At 57.1% G+C, this 25,220-nt stretch overlaps 1 protein-coding gene across 1 annotated transcript in view; it reads right to left on the reverse strand.

Annotated features, from left to right (window-relative positions):
• The window catches only part of JAG2 (jagged canonical Notch ligand 2), a 69,784-nt gene extending 44,850 nt beyond the window's left edge, over window positions 1–24,934 (reverse strand). Inside the window, exons 1-2 of the mRNA XM_029049742.1 lie at window positions 24,907–24,934; window positions 24,365–24,682 (exon numbers count right to left, since the gene is read on the reverse strand). Of these exons, the coding sequence (XP_028905575.1) occupies window positions 24,365–24,670 (306 nt within the window). The 5' untranslated portion in view covers window positions 24,671–24,682; window positions 24,907–24,934. The remainder of the gene's footprint in view (window positions 1–24,364; window positions 24,683–24,906) is intronic.
• Between the last annotated feature and the right edge of the window lie 286 nt (window positions 24,935–25,220).

Here is a 25,220-nt window from a genome sequence, read left to right on the forward strand (position 1 = left end):
GCTCAGTATAGCGTTCCGGCCCCGGCGGGCACGCGGGAAATACTACTGAAGACCTGCACGCAGCCGACAGTCAATCAGTTACATCAGCGCTTAGAACGGCGCCTGGCACCTAGTAAGTGCTTAACGAATACCATCGTTATTATTTATTGAGTGCTTACTGCGTGCAGAGCACTGTACTAAGCACTTGGGAGAGTACAACAACACAATAGAACAGACACATTCCCTGCTCACAACGAGCTGACAGTCTAGAGAGGGTGAGGACGTGGAGGGCGGAAAGGAGGGTGTGGGGGGAAGCGGGAGCCATTCTGAGCACATCGCGGAGGCCGGCTCGCCTCCGAGTCCCAAACGAGTCCCAGCCCCGGGCGTCGTCCAACACTCGCCCACCTGACCCACGGACCCCCAGGTGCCCTGGCCCGGAGCGACCCGAGGCCGAATCCGATCACCCCGCACGGTCCGAAGAGCTTCCCGGCGATAGGTGGGCCGAGACGTTCGGAGACACGGTGGAGGCACGGAGGGACGGTCAGGGCGATCTAGGGGTCCGGGATTGGCTCGGATCCAAACCCCAAACGGGAGCACCCCCCTCCCTCCCCGCCACACCTACTCAAAAGGCCAACCACGACCAGCCGACCGACAGACCATCGGTCAAGTCTTCCCAGGGTGGCCCCGGGCTGCCGACGCAGCCGCCCGTCCAGTCGTAAACAAGCAAGTTGGGAAACGCATCAACACCCTGAGAGCAACAGCGGGGCCCATTGACAAGAGCCCAGGCCGTAGAGTCACAGGACCTGGGTTCCAATCCCGACTCTGCCACCTGCTTCCTGGGTGATATTGGGCAAATCTCTTCACCTCTCTGGGCCTGCCTCATCTGTAAAATGGGGATGCGATACCTGTTCTTCCCTCCTACTCAGACCGCAAGCCCCGTGTGGAACAGAAATTGTGTCCAACCTCATTATTTTGATCTACCCCGGTGTTTAGTACAGTGCTTGGCACATAATAAGCATATAGTATCAAAATTATTAAACGCAGAATGAAACAACTGGGGGATTGAGGTGGGGATTGTAACAAGGGCACGAAGCGCTCCTCCCATCCATGTTTCTTATGCTATTTGTTAAGCATTTACTATTTACCAAGTACTGTAATAAGCACTGGGGGAGATACAAGCTAATCAGACCGGACACGGGCCCTGTCCCACATGGGGCTCACAGTTCTTAATCCCAGTTTTACAGATGAAGTAATTGAGGCTCAGAGAAGTTAAGTGACACGCCCAAGGTCACACAGCAGACAAGTGGCAGAACTGGGATTAGAACTCAAGTCCTCCTGACCACCAGGCCCATGCTTTATCCACTTGGATGGATTGGTCTGTTCCGGCTCAACAGGACGATGAGCTGGATGGCCTCAAAATCTGTGGACATGGGTCCATGGTGATGATAATAATGATCGTTGTGGGATTTGTTAATTTTTGTTAACGGTATTAGTTAAGCGTTTACTATGTGCCAGACAACGTATTAACCACTAGCGTAGATACAAGCTAATCATGCTGGATACAGACCATGTCCCCTCATGGGGTTCACAGACAGTCTTAATCCCCATTTTACAGATGAGTTTACTGAGGCAAAAGTAGTGAGGTGACTTCCCCAAGGTTACCCAGCAGGCAAGTGGGGGAGGCGGGATTATAACCCAGGTCCTTTTGACTCCCAGGCCTGTTCTCTATCCACTAGGCCATGCTGCTTCTGTTTAGCATTTACTATGTACCAAGAGCTCGGGGAGACACACACAAGATAATCAGCTCGGACATAATCTCCGGCTCATAGTCTAAGGGGGAGAATGGGTATTTCGTCCCCATTTTACAGATGAGGAAACTGAGCGCCAGTGAAGTGACTTGTCCAAGGTCCCACAGCAAGGCAGTGACAGAGCTGGGATTAGAACCCAGTTCCCTTGACTCCCAGCCCGGTGTTCTGTCCACCAGTCCATGCTGCTTCTCAGGGCTACCAGTCACGACTCGGGAGAGAGATCACGGAGTCACTGCTTATGGGCCCAATGAAACGTCCGTCCAGCGGGTGATGGCAACAGGCCAAAAGGTCAGAGAACGCTGGACACCATCATGGAGGGAGAAAAAAATCCCCCCGGGAGGCCCCGCTGTGCCAAAGTGTAAGGAGCCGGGCCCTGCCCACTCCTGGAATATGCCCCAGGATTTCTGGGCACCATCCGCAAGCGGCCAGGGCACAGACTGCACAGCTGGAGGGCACGGGGCAACGAAGAGCAACCAAGAAGGTCGGGGGGATGGAGCAGCTTCCGAAAGGGGCAGGGCTCTGCGGCGGGGACGGACCCACGCTGAGAGGGGGCAGGGTTGGAGTTGCTGGAACCAAGAAGTGGGTGGACACCGTGAACGTGGAATGGTTGCTCCCCAAATCCCACCCCACCACGGCAAACTGGAGAGGGGCTGGTTCAGATCCAGGGAATATACAACAATATTCCCCTAGCGAAGGATGAGCACGTGGAATCCATTCCCATGGGGAGCTGTGCAGTTGGTAACCCCAGCAATAATAACTGTGGTATTTGTTAAGCACTTACTAAGCACCAGGCACCGTAAGTGCCCGAGTAGACACAACACAGTCCCTGTCCCACATAAGGCTCCCTGTCTTCATCCCCATTTTCCAGATGAGGTAGCTGAGGCACAGAGAAGTGAGGTGAGTTGCCCAAGATCACACAGCAGACAAGTGGCAGAGCTGGGATTAGAATCCAGGTCCTTCTGACTGTCAGGTGACTGCTCTATCCACTAGGCCCTGCTGCTTCTCATGGGCATTTGGATAAATCCACGGACAATAGACAACAGTCACTGGATGGTGAGGGGAGGATCAGAGGTGTCGGATGGTTCAGGCTGGGTCACTAGAGATGGAGGAAGGAGAGTGAGCAGGGTTGGATGGCCCGTGCTGGGTCAGTGGGACAGAGTCAGGGATGGAGAGGGGAGAATCGGGGGCGTCAGATGGTCCGTGCTGGGTCCCTGGGGGAAGAGTCAGGGGAGTTGGATGATCCACGCTGGGTCACTGGAGAAGAGTCAGGGACGGAAAAGGGAGAATCAGGGATGTGGCATTGTTCATATTGGGTCTCTGGGAGACAGTCAGGGAGGGAGAGGGGAGAGACAGGTGAGTTGAACGGTCTAGACCACAGAGAGAGAGAGACAGGGCTGTGGGAAGGTCCATCTCAAAATTTGAGGGTGTGTGTTGTGCTGCAGGGTCCCTGGGGATGACCCGGGGGCATCACCCAGGGTTTGATCTCATTCTCCTTCACACTGGGTTGGGTGCCTAGGCCAGGGCTCTGCCCGCAGAGGGGGTTCCCTGCACACCACCGACTGGCTAGCGGGCGGAGGCTCCGGCTCTGACACTGAAGGTCCATTTTAGTGGATCCCTCGGGCGGAGATGCCAAAAACATCTCGGGTAAGATTACAGCCGCCTTCCCACTGATTCAGCCGGCTCCCAGGTGGGGCCTGGCCTGGGATGGGGTTAACGCGCTCTCCTCCGGGGACCAGGGAGACGCTCCCCAAGTCCTGCTGGTGGACTCTGCTTCCTTCAGCTTCTGGGTCAGACAGAACCGATCCCATTGTTCCGGGAGGCCCGCCAAGCTCCTGGTGGACACAGACCTTCGCCTCTCCGCCCCAGCAAGGTGCCAGGAAGTGAGTAGGACATCATGGAGATCAGTGCAGGCCACACTGCCATCATTCTCGTCTGTCCGTCTCCCCCGATTAGACCGTAAGCCCGTCAAACGGCAGGGACTGTCTCTATCTGTTGCCGACTAGCTCATTCCAAGCGCTTAGTTCAGTGCTCTGCACATAGTAAGCGCTCAATAAATACTATTGAATGAATCTAACTAGTGGTTCCAAGAAGGGGTCCACTCTGAGCCTCAAATCCTTTTAGTCTGACTATGAGAGAAGCCACAAGCTAAGACACTGACCGAGGACTTAGAATCCATGCCCGCCGGCGGTTGAGCAATCGGAAATGTCAGCAGGACCTTGGAGGGGCATCAATGCTGGGTCCCTGGGGCAGATTCTTGGATGGAGAGGATAAAGTCAGGGCTGTTGGATGGTCCGTGCTGGGTCACGGGGAAGAGTTAGGGTTGGAGGAAGGAGCCAGGGGTTTTGGATGGTCCATACTGGGAAACTGGGGGGATTCGGGGATGGAGAGGGGAGAGTCGGTGGTATTGTGTGGTCTGTGCTGGGTCACTGGAGGAGAGAGAGAGAGGCATTGCGTGGTCTGTGCTGGATCATTAAGGGAGAGTCAGGGGCGTTGGGTGGTCCATGCTGGGTCACTGGGGGAGACTCAGAGGTGTTGGGTTGTTCACGTTGGATCACTTGGAGAGAGACGCGGTGTTGGGTGGTCCGCAGTGGGTCACGGGATAAAGTCAGGGGTGTTGACCAGAGGGTTGGGATACGGAGGAGACAGACCCGTTCTGGAGGTCTAGACAGAGTCCAGAGACAGGTACGGCACAACTCACAACTCAAACGACTACTCAGAAACGCGTCATCCACCCATGACTCTCACCCAGTGTCCCAGCACGGACCATCCAACACCCCTGACTCCCCTCTCCATCCCTGTCTCTCCCCCAGTGACCCAACACAGACCGTCCAACACCCTTGACTTTCCCCTCTCCATCCCCGACCCTCTTCCAGTGACACAGCAGAGACCACCCAACACCCTGACTCTCCCCTCCCTACTCTTGACTCTCCAAAACTGACCCAGAAAAGATCATCCAACACCCCTGACTCCAGCCACGGCTCTCCCTGCACGTCCCTGCATGGACCATCCAACACCCTCGACTCTACCGCACGACCCGGCAGACCATGCAACACTCCTGACCCGCCCCCTGTGACCCAGCATGGACAACCCAGCACTCATAACTCTCTCTTCTCCATTCCTGACTCTCCCTTCCCCCCAGTGACCCAGCAATGACCATCCGACACCCTTGACTCTCCTCCCCCAGCCCCCTCATTCCCCTTCCAGACCCAGAACACACATACACACACTGACACAAACGTAAACACACACTCATCCAAGGATCTGCCCATGGATTTGGATCCGAGGGGGGTTTTCCTCTTGCAGTTTCCCTGCATCTTTATCCCCTGGTGGGGGAAGAAGTACTTCCTTTTATTCTGAACCTGCCCCACTCCAGCAGGGAGCCCTGGTCCTGGGAGAGGTCAGGGGCAGGCAGGAGAGGGGAGTCAGGGGAGAAAGGCCAGGGGCGGAAGGGTCTGTGTGAACCTCTGCCAGACCAGTGATGGGACAGGAATTACTAAACCTAAAAATAGCCACAGAAAGCTCCTTTGGACAGACAGGCGGCAGAGGCCCAGGGTGGAGGCTAGGGCAGAGACCAGAGGCAGAGACTGGGGCAAGTCACTTCACTTCCCCGGGCCTCAGTTCCCTCATCTGTAAAATAATAATAATAATGATGGTATTTATTAAGCACTTACTATGTGCAAAGCGCTGTTCTAAGTGCTGGGGGGGGGGAGACAAGGTGATCAGTTTTTCCCACGTGGGGCTCACGGTCTTAATCCCCGTTTTACAGAGGAGGTAACTGAGGCACAGAGAAGTTAAGTGACTTGCCCAAAGCCACAGAGGTGACAAGCGGCGGAGCCGGGATTAGAACCCATGACCTCTGACTGCCAAGCCAGTGCTCTTTCCACTGAGCCACACTGCTCCTGGGATTAAGATTGTGAGCCCCAAGTGGGACAGGGACGTGTCCAACCTGATAATCTTATATCTAGCCCAGCACTTAGAACAGTGTTTGGCACATCGTATGTGCTTAACAAATACCACAGTTATTATTACTCAGACCCAAAAGAAACCACCAAGGCCCAACCCGGAGGGGCTCACCCATCCCCTCTGGCCGGGCCAGGGTCCCGTGGGCACAAAGCGGGGAGAAGAAGAAGGGAGCATCCACCACACCAGAGGTCTTACACTGAAGAGCGTGGGACTGGGGGCCGGGGGACCTGGGTTCTAACCCCAGCTCTGACACTTGCCTGCCCTGTGACCTTGGGCAAGTCATTTCACTGGAACTCAGTTGCCTCATCTGGTAAAACGCCGATAAAGTAGCTATCCTTCCCCTCAGATCGTGAACCCCATGTGGAATGGGGAACTGTGCCCAATTTGATTGTCTTGTATCTACCCCGCCTCTTTTTTTATGGTATTTGTTAAACACTTAATATGTGCCAGGCACTGTTCTAAGCACTGGGGTGCATACAAGAAAATCGGATTGGACACAGTCCCTGTCCCACATGGGGCTCGCAGTCTTAATCCCCATTTTAGAGATGAGGTAGCTGAAGCCTAGAGAAGTGACTTGCCCAAGCTCACACAGCAGACAAGAGGCAGAGACAGGATTAGCGCCTAGGTCCTCTGACTCCAGCCCCGTGCTCTTTCCACTGGACCACACTGCTTTTCACCAAGATCTTCGCCATGGTTTGACCCATAATTATTGCTGAGCAAGTGCCATCGCCGTTAAGTCTTGTCCCCGACCCAATCTCTAAGAGCCTCACGCTGACTTCTTGGCGGCCCAGGGCTCACGAGTCATTTGGCTGTCCCAGGAGGCGTGGGGGAGGGGGCTGCCCCTGACACATGGTCAGACGCCAGGCAGTGCCCGAGCAGATAGATTTCCTGAAACATGAACCCGATCTGGAATCAAAACGGACCGGTCACCAGCTCTCCTCCCTCTTTCCCCATTGTCATCTGCTCAGGGCTGGGAGCGACACAGTGACGACCAGAGACCACCACCCTGCAGCCCAGAGACTCAGAGATACAGACCTCAAAGTCAGAGACAAGAATGAGAGACAAAGGGGTAGAGCCTGAAATAGAGGGCCACGGCCAGCACACATTGGGAAGGGCTGGTGCAGGAGGGGGAAGAGGAGGGGGAGGGAAAGGAGAAGAGAGAAAAAGAGAAGCAGGAGGAAAATGAAGTAGAGGAGGTGAGGAAGAGGAGAAGAAGAACGAGAGGGGAGGAAGGAAAGACTGGAGAAAAAGAGGAAGAGGAAAAGGAGGAGGAGGGGGAAAGAGAAGAGGAGGAAGAAAAGGAGGACAAGAGAAGAGAAGGGGGAAAAGAGAAGAGGAGGAAATGAGAAGAAGAGGAAAAAAGAAGAGGAGGAGGCAACGAAGAGGAGGAGAGAGGAGCCAATTGTGCCTATCAACTGTTATACTGTAATAATAATAATAACGATGGTGCTTGTTAAGCGCTTACTATATGCAAAGCACTGTTCTAAGCGCTGGGGGGATAAAAGGTGATCAGGTTGTCCCACATGGGGCTCACAGTCTTAATCCCCATTTTACAGATGAGGTAACTGAGGCCCAGAGAAGTTAAGTGACTTGCCCAAAGTCACAGAGCTGACAAGTGGTGGAGTGGGTATTAGAACCCACGACGTCTGACTCCCAAGCCCGGGCTCTTTCCACTGAGCCATGCTGCTTCTTACTGTACTTTCCCAAGCACGTAATACAGTGTTCTGCTCACAGTAAGTGCTCGATAAATATGTTGGGTTGATTGAAAAGAAAAGGAGAGGAGGAAAAGAGAAGAAGAGGAGGGGAAGAGGGGAAGAAATGGCAGAGTAAGAAGAGCGAGTGGCAGAGAGGATGAAGAGTAAGAGAGGAGGATGGCACCTCAGAGATTGGGCCAGGCATTGCCAGCCCCCAGACACTCTCCGCGCCCTCTCCCCGCCTCCCACAAACCCTTGGAGTGGCCCGGCACCGTTCCCCTCTCCAACCGTCTGGGCCGGACACCCGGTTCGCTGTTCCCAGGCTCCAGCCACTCTGGAGCCCTGCCAGCGGGGTTCTGGGACAACCCTAAGTCGGGGTTTCTGCCCCATTAACCACACCCCAGGAGGTGGTTAACGGGGCAACAGAGGTGAAGGCGGGCAGGAGCAGAGAGGTTGAACAAAACTCCTCAGCCCTGCCCTGTGTTGACCGTACTAGCCCACGGGGCCAGCCGTGTCCCAAGCCTGGCACTGGAGCCCGGCTCCACGGAGAGCCCGGTGAACGTCGTCAGCACCCTGGGCTAGGGAGAGACGAGGGCGGAAGGGGAGGGTGTGGGTGAGCGAGCCCCAGCTCTGCCCAACTGATGCCAACCAACCGGATCGCAGTGTGGTGCCCAGACCACCCTGACCCGCAGCTCAGAGCAAAAGATAGTCCCACTCAAGCCCGGCTGGTCTCCACGTCCCAACCCAGAATTCCCCTGAGGGGAGAGGGCAAAAGAGGGGACAGTCTCTTTGCCACCCAGCAAAGAGTATTTACTGAGCATTTACCGCGTGCAATGCACCGTACTATGCTCTTGGGAGCGGATGATACGACAGGGTCGTACAGGGGATCCTCGAAGAGTTTGCAGTCTGGTTCGGGGGTGACCCCGCTGGACTGGAAGCTCGTTGTGGGCAGGGAATGTGTCTGTCATATTGTTCTATTGTACTCTCCCAAGGGCTTAGTACAGTGCTCTGTACATAATAAACACTCAATAACTACGATTGACTGACTGATTGACTAACCGGCTCCAGCTGGCTGCCAACCCCGGTCCACCGGGCCACCACCCACTGACCACACACGGGAGATGGGAGCCGGTGTCAGCCCCGGGCCCCGCCGCCGTCCGCTGTCCCCCCGCTGCAGTCCTCTGACCACACATGGAAGCCGATGTCAGCCCCGGGCCCTCGGAGCCAGTTATGGCAAGTAGCTACCCTGCCCTCTGGAGACGTTGGGCTTTGAAGAGACCGACCGCGGACCCGGCGCCTTCAATCCGAGGCCGTGGTGACCATGTCCCTCAACAGGGGCGGGCCGGGGGCTTCGGTGCCTGGGGTCACCAGCGCGACTCAAATCCCTCCTGCCTTGTGCTGGGGGATCACTCTCTCCATCTCCAAAGTCTTATTTAAATCACATCTCCACCGAGAGGCCTTCCCCAACTAAGCCCTCATTTCCCCTCCTCCCTCTCCCTTCCGCTTGCCCTTGCGATTGGACTTTCACCCTTTATTCACCCCTCCTTCAACCCCACAGCACTTATCTGATATCCACAATCCATTTATTTATATTAATGTCTGTCTCCCACTGTAGACGGAAAGCTCCTTGTGGAGAAGGAATTTGTCTGTTTATTGTTATGGTGTACTCTCCCCCTGGGTCCAAGATAATGGTTCCTTATCAATGCTATTTCTCCCAATCCAACTTTCTCCGGCTTCAGGAGAACCCAGCTCACAAGACGTTACCCACCCGGATCGACCCGTTATCGAATTACGAGAGTTCCTTTGTCAGGACACCCACTCTGTAGTGATGCTCCAGCAGCCGGCATCCCCCCATCCCACCCGCACCGTAAACAGACACGCACACATACGCTCCGACCACCGCCCCCAGCCCAGGGACCTGAAGACAGTAGTTTAGTCAGAGCGGATGATAACAAAGACGGTGGGAGAAGAGGAAGAGGAAGAGAATAGAAATCTTCTCTCGATCCTTTCCGGTTATTGTCCATTCTCCCTCCTACTGTTCCTTTCCAAACTCCTTGATGGAGCTCCTTGCACCCACTGCCTCCGCTTCCTCTTCCTCAACACTTTCCTCGACTCCCTTTATGGTTTCCATCCTCTCTGCTCCACAGAAACCACCGTAAGGTCACCAATGACCTCCTCCTTGGCAAATCCAACAGGATTCTACTCCATCCTAATACTCCTTGACCTCCAGCCTGTGTCGGCAGTCTGGACCACCCCCCTTCTCCTGGAAACGTTATCTAAACTTGGCTTCACTAATACTGTCCTCTTCTGGTTCTCCTCCTATCAATGGTATTTAGTGCTTATGGTACGCAGAGCACTGTACTAGGTATTTGGGAGAGAATATTACAACAATAAACAGACACATTCCCTGTCCAAAACGAGCTTTCAGTCTAGAATGGGAGACGGATGTTAACATAAATTATGGATATTAGATAAGTGCTGTGGGGTTGAAGGAGGGTGAATAAAAGGTGAAAAGCTCAATGCAAGAGCACACAGAAGGGAGATAGAGGAGGGGAAATGAGAACTTAGTTGGGGAAGGCCTCTCGGAGAAGAGATTTAAATAAGACTTTGAAGATGGAAAGAGTAATCCCCCGTCACATATGAAGGGGAGGGAGATCCAGGCTAGAGGGAGACTAGAGAGGCAGCACGGCGGAGTGGATAGAGAACGCTTCTGGGAGTCAGAAGGTCACGGGTTCTGATCCCAGCCCCGCCACTTGTTTGGGGGCAAGTCGCTTCACTTCTCTGTGCCTCAGTTACCTCATCTGTAAAACGGGATTGAAAATGTGAGCCCCACATGGGACAAGGACTGTGTGTCCAACCCAATTAGCTCGTATTCACCTGATGCTTATTACAGTGCCTGTCACATAGGTAAGCGCTTAACAAATACCATAATTATTATCATTATGTGGGAAAGGGGTTGGCAGCGAGATAGATGACATCAGGGCATAATAAGTAAGCTGATGCTAGAGGAGTGAAGTGTGTGGGCTGGGCTGTAGTATGAAATCAGGGAGTAGGATGGGGAGAGCTGATTGAATCCTTTAAAGCTTATGGAAAGGACTTTTTGTTTACTGCGGAGGTGGATGGGCAACTATCGGGGGGTTCTTGAGGAGTGGGAAGAAATGGACTGGAAAAATGATCCTACCTTTCTTGCCGTTCCTCAGTCTCTTTCGCAAGCTCCTCCCCTACTTCCCACTCTTTAACCGTAGGAGTCCCTCAAGGTTCATTTCTCCTCTCCATCTTCAACCACTCCCTTGGAGAACTCATTCACTCCCATGGCTTCAATTACCATCTCTACATAGATGATTCCCAAAGCTACATCCCCAGCCCTGACCTCTCGCTTCTGGAGTCTTGCATTCCCTCTGGCCTCCGGGACCTCTCTACCGGGATTCCCCGGCAACACTTCGATGATGTCATACAGAACTCCTCATCTTCCCAACCAAACCCTGTCCTCCCCAAGATTCCCCCCTCACTGGAGACACCACCACCATCCTCCCTATCTTACCAGTCCGTAACCTCGGCGATACCGTCAGCTCATCTCATTCAACCGGCATATTCGGCCTATCACTAAATCTTGTCAATTTTATCTCCAGAACATTTCCCAAATTCACTCCTTCTTCTCCATCCAAACTGATCCAAGCCCTTAACCCATCCTGCCTGGTTTACTGCATCCCCCTCCTTGATGACCTCCTGGCCTCCCAACTCCAGCCACCACCGCACCCAAGAAAAACCATCGGTTTCGAAGCAATCACCTAGCCCCTTCCTATCTTTCCTCGTCGATTTACTCCCACAACCCAGCACGCTCAGTTGGGTCCTCTAATGCCAATTTACTCTCCGCACCTCAATCGCGCCTATCTCGTCGCCAATCCCTTGGCCACCTCTTCCCTCTGGCCTGGAACTTCTCTCTCACTCCATATCCAACAGACAGTCACCCTCCCCCTCTTCAAAGTCTTACTGAAATTCTGTTTCCTTCAGTAAACTTCCCTGATTAAGCTCTCCCATCCCCTACCCTAACCATCCTCCCTACCGCCTCACCCACGCACTTAGTCCCAAACCACAACCCACCAGAGCACTTATGTCCATATCCTTATACTCTGCTGCTTCCTCTCATCTGTAATTTATTTTAATGTTTGTCTTCCCCACGAGACTGTTAGCTCCTTGAGGGCAGGGACTGTGCCTACCAACTCTCTCATATTGTCTCAAGCACTTAGTACTGTGCTTCGCACCTAGGAAGGGATCAAAAAATACGACTGACCGAGAGAGGGGAAGGGAGGACATTTCCCCTCTTCCCTTCAACATTATCAGCTCCTGAGAGAAGCCACCCTGGGGAAGAACATCCATTCATGAACCATTCAGTCTGGGACTGTCTTGGACAAGGGCATCAGGAATCTTGGAGGAATCATCCATCACGTGCTGGTAGTTCTCTTGAAAACCTGTGGTTTCGGATGGAACGCTCCCCAGAGTCTAAGCATGGACCATCTAACCCCCCTGACTCTCCCCTCTCCATCCCTGACTCTCCTCCAGTGACCCAGCACCAACCAGCCAACACCCCTGATTCTCCCTTCTCCATCCCTGACTCTCCACCTTGATCCAGCACAGACCATCCAACACCTCTAACTCTCCCCTCTCCCTGACTCTCCCCTAGTGACCCAGCACCAACCGTCCAACACCCCCGACTCTCCCTTCTCCAACCCTGATTACCCCCCATGACCCGGCAGAGACCACCCAACAAACCCGACCCTCTCCCTCTCTGACTCTCCCTCCAGTGACCCGGCACCAACCATCCAACATTACTGACTCTCCTCCAGTGACCCAGTAGAAACCATCCAACACCCCTGACTCTCCCTAAGACGACCAGCATGGACCATCCCACACCCTTGACTCTTCTCCAATGACCCGGCACAGACCATCCCACAACCCCGACACTCCCCTCTTTCCCCAGCTCTCAGCCAGTCAGTCGGTCAATCGTAGTCAATGATCATTTCCTGTGTTCGGAGACTGTATTAAGCGCTTGGGAGAGTACACTATAACGATAAGAAGACACATTCCCTGCCCAGAGCGAGCTTACAGTCTCTCCCCCAGTACGGACCATCCCACACCCCCGACTTTCCCCCACTGACCCAGCACAGACCCTCCTCCACGGTTTATCCCAGCCCCTGTGGAATCTGCTGGTGTTTGTGGCCGAACAGCTTCCTGTGGGAACGGATTTGGAGTGCGCTCGCCCCTCGCCGGGGGAAGACGTGCTTCCTGCTGTTTGTTCTGAACCCGACGCCTGGGCCGGTTTCCGACATCCGGCCAGTCGTCCTCCGGCCCTGCGTGACGCCAGGGTATCGCCCCACACGTGCACGCGACGACACGTGACGGCGTCACGTGGCCCACTGCGGGACAGTGAGCCTTCGGCCCGAGCAGCCACCCCTGAGAGGTGTGTCGCCATCTTTGGAAAGGGCTGGGGGTGCTGCTGTCTTTAATTTTCCCCGCCGCCGCCCCCAGCCTGAGAACGGCCTGGCCCACCAGCCTCCACCTCCAACTGGTGGTCTTATGTCCCGGCAGGGTGGGAAGCAGTGTACCCTAGTGGAAAGAACCTGGGCCCGGGAGTCAGAGGACCTGTTCTCTACTCCCAACTCTCCCCCTTGCCTGCCAGACGGCCCTGGGCAAGTCACTTAACTTCTTTGTGCCTCAGTTTCCTCATCTGTAACTCCCTCCTAATTAATAATAATAATTGTGGCATTTGTCAAGCGTTTACTGTAGGCAAGACACCGTACTAAAGGCTGGGGTGGATACAAGTAAATCAGGTTGGACACGGTCCCTGTCCCACCTGGGTCTCACACAGTCTCAATCCCCATTTTACAGATGAAGTAATTGAGGTTCAGTGGTAGTCAAGTGACTTGTCCAAGGTCACGCAGCAGACGGAGCGGCAGAGCCGGGGTTAGAGCTCAGGTTCCTTAGACTCCCAGGTCCGGGGTCTATCCACTAGGCAACACCGCTTAGACAATGAGCTCCACGGGGATAGGTCCACCCTGATCATCTTGTATCTACCCCAGTGGTTGGTAAAGTGGTCGGCCCACATTAAGTGCTTAATACCACAGTTATTATTATTATTACTATTTAGGGGAGCGGCAATTCCTCATTCTCCCTGCGCACCCTCTTCCCGGTCCTAACCCCGTGCCCTCTCCGCCAGCGGAATTCTGACCTACAACCTTTCCTCACACGGAAGCGGCTTCTCTCGCCACCCGCCCCGGCCACCCGGCTCTGCCCTTGCTGCGGCTCTGGGCCGGGATGCCAGCCGTTCTCATGGGGGAGGTTGGCGCGCTGGAAAGGCTCGCGCTGGGGTCCCCGGAGGGTTGGCTGAGGAGGAGGGAGAGGATCGGGCCGGGATTGTTTTTACCAACTCTATTATAGTGTACTTTCTCAAACGCTTCGCAGAGTGCTCTGCATACAGTAAGTGCTCAAAAAATACCAGTGAGTGACTAAGATCCGCCCCCAGGGATGGTGCCTGCAATGGGCGATGGCTCCCACTCCTAGTCTGAATCCAACCTTCCCGCCCCTCCGCGATCCCCACAGCCACCTGGCACAGTGCCTGACACATAGTAAGCGCTTAACAAATACCATAATTATTATTAACCCCCCTGCAGCTGGTAGAAGCCTGGCACAGTGCTCTGCACACAGCAGATGCTCAAGAAGTTTAAGGTGATGGCACCTTAAACCCAGGGAGGCCATCTGTAGTCGCCTCTGCCTCGCCAGCTGGCAGCGCTTAGAACAGTGCTCTTCACACAGTAAACACTCGGCAAATATGATGGACTGTCAGCTGACCCGAGCGTACTCTTTCCTCCTTTCCTGACCCATGACCTAAGAAATTAATAATAATAACCATGAGAGTCATAACGGTGACATCTGTCAAGGGTTACGATGCGCCCATCACTGTACTAAGCACTACTACGAAAGACCTTGTCCCTGTCCTTTGCACTCATGTAATATAGGTGCATTCCATAACCTCGTGAATTGTAAATATCCCAGAGTATAAGCTCCTTGTGGACAGGGGACATGTCATTTTGTTATACTGTATTCCTCAAGGTCTAGCACAATGCACCAACCCAAGAGGGCGCTCCCTAAATGCCTCGGTTGATAAGAATGACGACGATGGTATTGGTTAAGCGCTATGTGTCAAGCACCGTTCTAAGCACCGGGGTAGATACGAGTCCCTGTCCTACATGGAGCTCGTAGTCTTAATCCCCATTTTACAGATGAAGTCGCTGAGGCCCAGAGAAGTTAAGTGACTTGCCCCAGGGCAACACGGCGGACAAGTGACAGAGCCGGGATTAGAACCCAGGTCCGCGCTCTATCCACTAGGTCACGCTGCTGCTAAAGAGGGCTCGGCCAGGGGTCAGAGACACGCGAGCCCACGGCACCGCTCCGGCTCCTCAGCCGGGCGGAGGGGATGGGGGGGGGGGCAGACCCAGCTGGACACCCGGTGGGGTGTCCAGGCCCAGCTGACCCTCCAGCCCCCAAAGCCCTGAGAGGGATGGCCTTGCCTGGCTGCCTACAGCGGCCCTCCCTGAAGGGGCAGGAAGGACTAGATGCCCCAGCCCCCCGATAGACACACACGCACACGGAGAGACCATCCAGAGGCGGTGCCCGCTTGGGTCGGCCAGGGTCAGTGGGCCAGCCCGTGTGGCGGCTTCCCACCACGTGTGACCGGGGGTGCCAGCACCTGCTGACACTGGGGCCTTGGCGTCTCCCTGGCAGCCTCCGGCGGGCACGGGTTCTTTGTGCTACAGTGAGGGCTCTGGCAAACGCCGCTCCTGAGAGCCCCACTCCGCCATCCCTGGGCTTCCTGCTCCCCCTGGCCTGGACCCCTCCCTAACAATAATAATAACAATAATAATAAAGTGGTATTTGTTAAGTACTTATGTGCCAAACCTCCTTCTCCCCTCCCCAGCTCCTGCAGGTACTGAGAGGCTTGCTAAATCAACATCCCTGGCATAAAAGCACGCGAGCGCACGCGCGCAGACATACGAAGACAGACAGACAGACACACACACACACGTACACACAATCCCCAAGAAGGTGGGGTCGGTGAGGGTTTGCCCACTTGATCTACAAATATGCCTGGAAACTTCAGTGATTAAAAGACAAGAAGTCTCACACACACTCCCCACAGAGCAGGGAAAGGGTAAAACAAGACTGATAAACAGAGACAAATGGCGAGACAGAGACAAACAGAAAGAGAGGCAGAGACATGGAAATAAATAGAGAGAGACAGAGAGACAGAGAGAAAGAGACAAGCAGCCCCATCCTTACATATAATATGCGGAAAGAGAGGTTCCCTGTTCTTGGCCTCCCTGCCTCGGCCTCCCTGCCCCGAGCGGAGATCCGGCCACCCCCGAGGGCTGGCCGCTGGGTCCGGAAACGCCGCCCTCCAGGAGCTCCAAGTCCCCAGGAGGTTGGGCCAGTAAGAGCAAGACCGCGTCGGATCCCAAGATCGTGACCGGCTGACCCTGGACCTCCACTCCCGATGCTGGGGGGGAGATAAAGGGAGGGGGACACAGCTAGGATGACCCCAGCGCCTACCCAATAATAATAATAATTATGGCATTTGTTAAGCACTTACTATGTGCCAAACACTGTCCAGGTAATCAGGTTGGCCCACGTGGGGCTCACAGTCTCAATCCCCATTTTACAGATGAGGTGACTGAGGCACAGAGAAGTTAAGTGGCCTGTCACACAGCAGACGAGTGGCGGAGCCGGGATTAGAAGCCACATCCTCTGACTTCTAAGCCCATGCTCTTTCCACTAGGCCACGCCGACTCTCTAATGTCAGATCAAGGGTCATCCCTTGTCCAAGAAGCTTCACGGGAACAGGATTTGGCATCGGACACTGTCCTCTCCTGATTCTCCTCCTCTGTCTCCGGTCGCTCATTCTCAGTCTCTTTCGCGGGCTCCCCTTCTGCTTCCCACTCCCTAACTGTGGGGGGGGGGGGGTCCCACGAGGTTCATTTCTGGATCCTCTTCTTTTTCTCCTTCTACACCCACTTCCTTGGAAGACTCATTCTCTCCCATGGCTTCGACTGCCATCTCTACGCGGATGGTCCTAAATCTACATCTCCAGACTCAACCTCTTTCCTTCTCTACAGCCTCGCATCACCTCCTGCCTTCCAGGCATCTCTACTTGGATGTTCCGCTGACACCTCCAACAACATGTCTAAAACCAAACTCGTCTTCCCACCCAAACTCTGTCCTCCCCCTGACTTTCCCATCACTGTAGACAGCACCACCATCCTCCCTGTCTTACGAGCCTGTAATCTGGGCATTGTCTTCAACTCATCTCTATCGTTCAACCCCCATAAGCAACCCCCATAATCAACCTGTCACCAAATCCTGCTAAAATTGCTAAAATCCACCCTTTCCTCTCCCTCCGAATTGCTACAACGCTGATCCACGCACTTATTCTACCCCTCCGGGGCTATCGCATTAGCCTCCTCGCTGATCTCCCTGCCTCCAGTCTCTCCCCAATCCACACTTCACTCTACTACCCAGATGTTTTTTCTATAAAAGCTTTCGGTCCATATTTCTCCGCTCCTCAAGAACCTCCATTGGTTGCCCATCCATCTCTGCATCGAACACAAACCCCTCACCGACGACTTTAAAGCACTCAATCACCGCATCCCGCTAATGTCCTACTTCCCTCCAGCCCACCCACTTCGCTCCTCCACTGCCAACCTACTCACTGTACCTCGAGCTCGTCTGTCTCGCTGCTGACCCCTCGTCCACCTCCTCCCTCTGGCCTGGAACTCCCTCCCCCTTCACATCCGACAGACCACCGCTCTCCCCACTTTCAAAGCCTCATGGAAACCACATCTCCTCCAATAGGCCTTCCCCGACCGAGCCCTCATTCCCCCTTCTCGGTCTGTATCCGATTCCCTCTCTAGATCGTAAGCTCACTGTAAGCAGGGACCATATCTACTCACCGTATTGTGTCGTGCTCTTCCGAGCGCTCGGTACATTGTTCTGCACACATAAGTGCTCGATAAATACCACCGACCGATCGAGCCTGACATGGGACACGGACTGAGGCCGATCTGATCATCCTGTAGGCAACGACCGTGTCTGCCAACTCTACTGGACCGTGATAATAATAATAGTGGCATTTAGTTTAGCCCTTCCTACGTGCCGGGCACTGTACTAAGCACTGGGGTGGATACAAGCAAATCGGGTTGGACACAGTTCCTGTCCCACATGGGGCTCACGGTCTCGATCCCCATTTTACAGATGAGGCAACTGAGGCACGGAAAAATGAAGTGGCTTGCCCAAAGTCACACGGCTGACAAGTGGCGGAGCCGGGATTAGAACCCACGACCTTCTGACTCCCAGGCCCGGGCTCTTTCCACCTCGCCATGCTGCTTCTCCCTCCGCCATCTTCCCAACACTTAATACACCACTCTGCACAGAGTAAGTTTTCAATAAATACCACCGACTGAGCCCGACACGAGACACGGACTGTAGCCAATCTGATGATCTCCTAACTACCCCTGTGCTTAGTACAGTGCTTGGCACACAGTAAACTCTTGGCAAATACCGCAATTGTTACTTTGGCAAAACCGTTTTTCCTCCTGCCCGGGATTCCTCTTCCAATTACCCAAGCCGCACCCTTCCCCCTCCTTCCCAGCCTCCTCTAAAGCCACGCTTTCCGGGAGGTCTTCCCTGACCATTCCCTCCTCCGTGGGGCCGGTCCGATCCTCACTGCCCTACGGGGAAGGAAGGCGCCTTCTTGACCTCGTTACTCTTGGCTTCCCCGTGGCCTGTGGCAGCCGCCCGTGGACCCTGGCCCACGTCCTGCCTCTGGCCTGGAACGTCCTCCCTCCTCAAATCCAACAATGACTCTTCCCCCGCTCAAGGTCTTACTGAAGGCCCACCTCCTCCAGGAGGCCTTCCCTGCCTAAGCGCCCCCTTTCCTCTTCTCCCACTCCCTCTGCGTCGCCCTGACTCGCTCCCTTTGTTCTTCCCTTCTCCCAGCCCCACAGCACTTATGTACATATCCATCATTTATTTATTTCAACTAACGTCTGTCTCGTCCCCTCTGGACTGTAAACTCGTCATGGGCAGGGAATGTGTCTGTTTATTGTTGTACTGTACTCTCCCAAGCGCTTATTACAGTGGTCTGTACACAGTAAGTGCTCAATAAATGCGACCGAATGAATGCTGTACATTTGATCTCACGTTCCTGCCCCGCTCTCTGCAGCGCCCTGGAAGCTCCCCAAGGACAATTCTGTTAAAGCTCCTGTATGTACCCAGGTGCCCAGAGAGGAGTCCAGCACAACATCAAACAATCCAGCACTTAGCTTGGCACATAGTAAGCACTTAACAAGTACCATAATTATTAATTCAGATCCCAGTGCCCAGTCCGGAGCCCAGCATGGCACCCAGCACAGTGCCCAGGACGGTATCCGGCATGGCATCCTGCATGGAACACAGTACAGCACCCAATAAATGCCCAACGTGGCGCCCAGCACGGCATCCTGCAGGGAGCTCAGTACGGCCACTCAGCACAGCACTCTGCCCAGAGCTCAGCACAGAGCGCTCAGCACAGCACCTAACATTATGCCCAACAGGGCACCTACTACACAGCCCGGTCTGGCAAAACCCAGTGTTCTCTATCAGCCGATCGATCACGGAAACAGCGTGTCTCAGTAGAAAGAGCCCGGGCTTTGGAGTCAGAGGTCGTGGGTTCTAATCCCGGCTCTGCGACTCTGGGCAAGTCATTTAACTTCTCAGTGCCTCAGTTACCTCACCTGTAAAATGGGGATTAAGACCGTGAGCCTCACGTGGGACAACCTGACTACCTTGTATCTACCCCAGCACTTAGAACACTGCCTGGCACATTGTAAGCGCTTAACAAATACCAACATTATTATTATTATTGAGCGCTTACTGTGCGTAGAGCGCCGTACTAAATATTTGAGAGAGGAAAACTGAGTAAGTAGACATGATCTCAGCCCCGGTGGAGCCTACGGTCTAACGGGGGAGAGAGGGCCATAAAATAATGAGCGGTGGGGGAAATGGGAGAGTGAAAGGATAATGGTAAGAAGTGTTGAAGGACAGAGTGGGGTGCAAGCTCATAAGCCCGCCCTGAAGTCCCACCGCAAGCACCACTTCTTTTCCCAACTCATCTCCGTGCCCTTCGCCCACTGCGGGCACGAGCAGAGCTCTCTCCCAACCCCTTTGGCCCCGGCATCGCCGGACGTTAACTTGGCTCCCCGCTAACCCAAGATGGCGGCCCTAACGCCAACCGGCAGCCAGATGGCCCACCTCGGCGGGCTCGGCCCCCAGACCGCAACGCAGGGAAGACACCACCCTCGGGGGGGAACCGCCCCGAGCCCACCGGGGAGACGATCTACAGCCCTGGCGGGGTGGCCGGTCCCAGAGCCGAGGGGCCGGTGCCGCCCTCCACGAGAGAGGCTCTGTCCCACCCCCCTGGTCCCGCCCGCCACATTCCTGGGCTGCTCCCCGCCTACCGGCCCGCCCGCCCTCCCCCCCTCCCTCTGCGGTGGCGGCTGCCAGCTCTGTGCAGAAAACACATCCTCAGGTGGTGATTTTAGGACATTTCTGGCTGGGCCCCAGCGGCGGCGCCTTGCAGACCCAGCTGACGGGCAAACGGCGTCTCTGTTCGGGCCTGCTGGAGTGGTTGGCGGTGGGTGGGGCGCCCGCCCGCCTGCCCGTGTTTGTCGTGACCGCCGAACCGGAGAGAGATCAACGGAGGTGGAGACGGGCCGCTGCCGCCAGTCACCCCTGCCCTCAGCAGTCCCGGCTTGGGACCAAGGAGGGGAAACCGAGTCCCAGAGGCACCGTCCCAACCCCGGGAAGGAGAGGCGGGTCCAGGTGCCCGGAAAGGCTTCTCCGAGCGCCACGGGCGGCAGTGCCCCACGCCCCAGCCGAGGGAGGAAAGAACCACCTTCCGGGAGCCCCCAGGGGCAACCCCAAGGGGCAGAGGGCACGTGGATGCCCGTGCGGGCCTCACAGGATGCCCGGGGGTGGATGCCGGACCCCAGCTCTCTCCAAAGCCCACGCTCCCGGCGCCGGCTCCCAGCCTGGGCTAGGCCGGGCCCGGGCACTGTTCCCGCCTCACCTCGAGGCTTCCCGGCCCCTCCGGTCCACGTCCCGGGGGCGCCTGGGCCCTGAGCTCTGGGGAGGAGGGGGATCCGCCCCCCGGAGCCGGGACCGGCAGGAGCGACCGGGGAAAGGTTTCGGCGGCTCCGCTAGGCTCCAACTACGGAAAACTTCCAAAATCCCAAAGAGACGTCGCCCACTCCGTGCCAGCTCATGGGGGCGGCTGCCCCCCACCCCCCCCCCCGCCCCACCCCACCAGCTCTCCACCCACACCTGAGCTTCCCGGCAGGAGTCTCTGCCCCATTAACCCTTCACCAGCAGTCGGCTGCCCCAGTGCCATTCTGCCTCTCCCTGCTGCCTCACATGGAATCTCTGCCCTGGTGAGGACCAGGATGAGGGCGTGAGGGGGTCCCGCAGCCCTTTGGGGGTTGGGGGCGGGGACAGTATCGGGGAGACGTTGCAGTTTAAAGTCACAGCCATCCACCTTCCAAACTGAAACAAGTCACCTACCCCGTGCCCGGCGTGGCATGGGGAGGAGAAGAAGCGCGGCCTGGTGGATATAGAACCTGGGCCTGGGAGTCAGAAGGACCAGGGTTCCAATCCCAGTTGCCTGCTGCGTGACCTTGGGCGAGTAATAATAATAATAATAATGATGGCATTTGTTAAGCGCCATGTGCAAAGCACTGTTTTAAGCGCTGAGGAGGCTACGAGGTGATCAGGTTGTCCCACGTGGGGCTCACAGTCTCAGTCCCCATTTTACAGATGGGGTAACTGAGGAGAAGTTAAGTGATTAGCCCAAAGTCATACAGCTGAGAAGTAGCTGAGCTGGGATTTGAACCCAGGACCTCTGAGTCTCAAGCCTGGCCTCTTTCCACCGAGCCACGCTGCTTCTCTAGGCAAGTCACTTTGCTTGTCCGAGCCCCACTCCCCTCATCTGTAGAACGGGGATTACGGCTGTGAGCCCCACGTGGGACGGGGACTGCGTCCAGGCGGATAAACCTGTATCTAACCCGGCACTTGGGGTACAGTGCCCGGCCCCCAGTAACCGTTTCACAAAACACCACCGCAGGAGGGTGGCTCGGCCTGCAGCCCTTGGGGGGGACACAGCCGTCCGTATCCTCGGTTCTCCAGTTGACCGGCCCCTCTGACCCTAATTTCCCTGGGGAGAGGCCCAGCAACTCTCTCCAGCCCCCCGGCCTCTCTCTCGAGCCCCCCTGGAATAACTTTCCCACCCAGGACACGGGCACGCCCAAGCCCACCCTCTATCCTCTCGGGGGCACCGCGCGGTCCCGGGAATGCAGAAATTCTTCCAGGAATCTCACCTAAATCCTTCCTACCAGGGGGTGAGCTCGCTGCCTCCTGCCCCGACCTCGATGGGGAGGGGCTCTAGGATGGCCGTAACTTCCCCTCCTCCGGGAAGCCCTCGGGACCCCCAAAGTCAGGGAAGGGAAGAGGCCAGGTGACCGACGCCCAGGGGCGGGGGGCTTGGGGGAGGAATGGACGGCTGGTACCGGCCTCTTCCGGAGGATGCTATCAGCAGAGCGCAACTATGATGATATTGGTATTTGGTACTAATGACAGTAATAATTGTGGTACTTGTCAGCTCAGTGGAAAGAGGCCGGGCTTTGGAGTCAGAGGTCACGGGTTCGAATCCCGGCTCGGCCACTTGTCAGCTGTGTGACTTTGGGCCAGTCACTTCACTTCTCGGGGCCTCGGTTACCTCATCCGTAAAATGGGGATTAAGACCGTGAGCCCCACGTGGGACAACCTGATTCCCCCGTGTCTACCGCAGCGCTCAGAACAGTGCTCGGCACATAGTGAGCGCTTAACAAATACCAACATTATTATTATTATTATTATTATGTGCTTACTGCGTGTCAAGAGCGTACTAAGTGCTGGGGCGAACACCAGCAGATCAGGTCCGACACCCACCCTGTCCCTCTCGAGGCTCCCGGTCTTCACCCCCCCTTTTCCCGATGGGGTAACTGAGGCCCGGAGACGTGAAGTGACTTGCCCGAGATCACCCAGCAGACGAGCTCCGCCGGGATTAGAACTCATGACCCTCCCACTCCCATGCTGTAGCCGCTATTCCAGGCCGCCCTGCGCTTACTCTGTGCCCAACCCTGATCGCAGCCCTGGGTGAGCAGGTTGGCCCTCCTGGGGGCTCACACTTTTTACCCTCGTTTTCCAGGTGAGGCAGTCGAGGCCGGGAGAAGTGAAGTGAGAAGCAGCGTGGCTCAGTGGAAAGAGCCCGGGCTTCGGAGTCAGAGGTCATGGGTTCGATTCCCGGCTCTGCCACTTGTCAGCTGGGTGACCGTGGGCGAGTCACTTCACTTCTCTGTGCCTCAGTTCCCTCATCTGTCAAATGGGGATTAAGACCGTGAGCCCCACGTGGGACGACCCGATTCCCCTGTGTCTACCCCAGCGCTTAGAACGGTGCTCTGCACATAGTAAGCGCTTAACAAATACCAACATTATTATTAAAAATGGGGATTAACTGTGAGCCTCACGTGGGACAGCCTGATGACCCTGTATCTCCCCCAGCGCTTAGAACAGTGCTCTGCACATAGTAAGCGCTTAACAAATACCAACATTATTAAGGGACTGGCCCAAGGTCACCCAGCAAACTATGCACGCCCACCTGCAGGCGTGCACGCACAAGTCCCCCCCGAGGCGCGCCCCCGCCCCCCTGCGGGCACGCGCGCGCGGGACCGCGCTCCGGCGCCGCTCGGCGGAGAGGCCGCCCCCTGCCGGCCGCGGGGAGCGCTGCAGCGCGCCGCTCGTCCACCCGCAGCCTCGACGGCGCGGGGCTGCGGGAGGGAGGGGGGATATAACGATAATTACGGTATCTCTGAAGCGCTTCCTACGTGCCAGGCACTGTTCTAAGCGCTGGGAGACGAGAGGGAGAGGGGGGGGACACCCGCAGGACCGGCGGCCCCCCCCCCCCAACGCTCCCTGATTAGACCTCAAGCCCGTCAAGGGGCAGGGACTGTCTCTGTTACCCATCTGTCCGTTCCAAGCGCTTAGTCCGGTGCTCTGCACATAGTAAGCGCTCAATAAATACTACTGAATGAATGAATGATCACAATCATCGTAATCACGGTATCTGTTAAGCCCTTCCTAGGGGCCAGGCACCGTACTACGCGCCGGAGGGGGGAGGGGGAGAGGTCACAAGCAAATCCGGTAGGGCAGAGTCCCTGTCCCACGTGGGGCTCACGGCCTCCATCCCCATCTGCCGGATGAGGTCACCGAGGCCCAGGGCACAGTAATCGGAACGACGGAATCCGCTAAGCGCCAAGCGCCGTTCTAAGCGCCGGGGCGGATCCGAGGTCACCGGGTGGTCCCGCGTGGGGTTCGCGGTCTTCATCCCCCGTTTCCGGACGAGGGACCCGAGGCCCGGAGAGGCGAGGCGGCTCGCCCGGCGAAGGGGAACGCCGCCGACGGCGTCTACCGAGCGCTCGCCGGGCCCCGCCGCTCGTCCTCCGCGTGACCGCGGGCAAGTGGCTTCGCTGGGCCTCGGTTCCCTCGGGTGGAAAATGGGGACGGAGCCCGGGCGCCTCACGCGGGACCACCCGCGGCGTGAGCGCCTCGGCAAACACCGGCGGTACGGTCACGCCCGGGCGCCGGCGGGGACGGGGGCCCGGCGAGGCGGGCGGCCGGCGACCTCCCGACCCCGCCGGGCCTCGCCGGGGCCCTCCGACCAGCCGGGCCCGGGTTGGCGGGAGCGGAGCGGGTGGAGGCGTCGAGGCCCGGCGCGCGCGCGCGGGCGCCCCGGGGCCTTACCGGCCAGGCGTACTGGAAGGGGATGACCACCCGTCCGGGCCGCGGGCCTCGGCGTCCGGGCCCGGGGTCGGGCAGGCGGAAGGTGTTGCCCCCCAGGACGGGCGTGGCTCCGTGTCCGTAGCTGCAGGCCCCGGTGGCGGTGACCTTGGCCTGGTACTCCTTGAGGCAGACCCTCACGTAGGTGTCGCATTCGTCGCGCCCGCAGGCCCCGGCCGGGCCGGGCCTGTCGCCGTCGCAGCAGTCTCCGCTCAGCAGCTCCCCGTTGGCGTTGCGCACCGACCGCAGCTGCAGCTCGAAATAGCCCATGGGCCGGGCGGCCTGCGGGGACGGACCGACGGTGGGAAGGGACGCCCGCCCTCCCCCCCCCCCCGCCCGGACCCGGCTCCGCCAAGGGGATCCCGGAGCGAGCGGGGGACCTGGGACTCCCGCACCCTCCTCCTCCCGCCTCGACGCCCCCGCCCGGTTGCACGCCCCGGAGCCGCCCCGTTGCTGCAATGTGCGGGGCGGGAGGGGGGGAGGGGGGGAGGGGGGTCCCCGCTTACCTGCACGCACAGGGCCAGCAGCAGCCCCAGCCGGGTCGCCGCCGGCGGGGCCGGGGGATCCCCGCGCCTCCGGGGCCCGGCGGGCATGCCGCTCGCCCGCTGGCCCGCGTCGGCGGGCGGGGGTGCGGGTCCCGGCCTGCTGCGCCCCCGGGCGGGGGGGAGCCGGGCATGGGCCGACAGGGCAGGCGGCACCGTCGCGGCGGGCACCGTCGCGGCGGGCAGCGGCGCAGCCTCGCTGCGGCGGCGGGAGAAGGACCGGCCGTCGCCCCGGCCGCCGCCCCTGTGCGGCCGCCGACCCACGGCCGGCTCCTTCG

This window comes from Ornithorhynchus anatinus, chromosome 1, assembly GCF_004115215.2.
Source record: "Ornithorhynchus anatinus isolate Pmale09 chromosome 1, mOrnAna1.pri.v4, whole genome shotgun sequence".
Taxonomy (NCBI): domain Eukaryota; kingdom Metazoa; phylum Chordata; class Mammalia; order Monotremata; family Ornithorhynchidae; genus Ornithorhynchus; species Ornithorhynchus anatinus.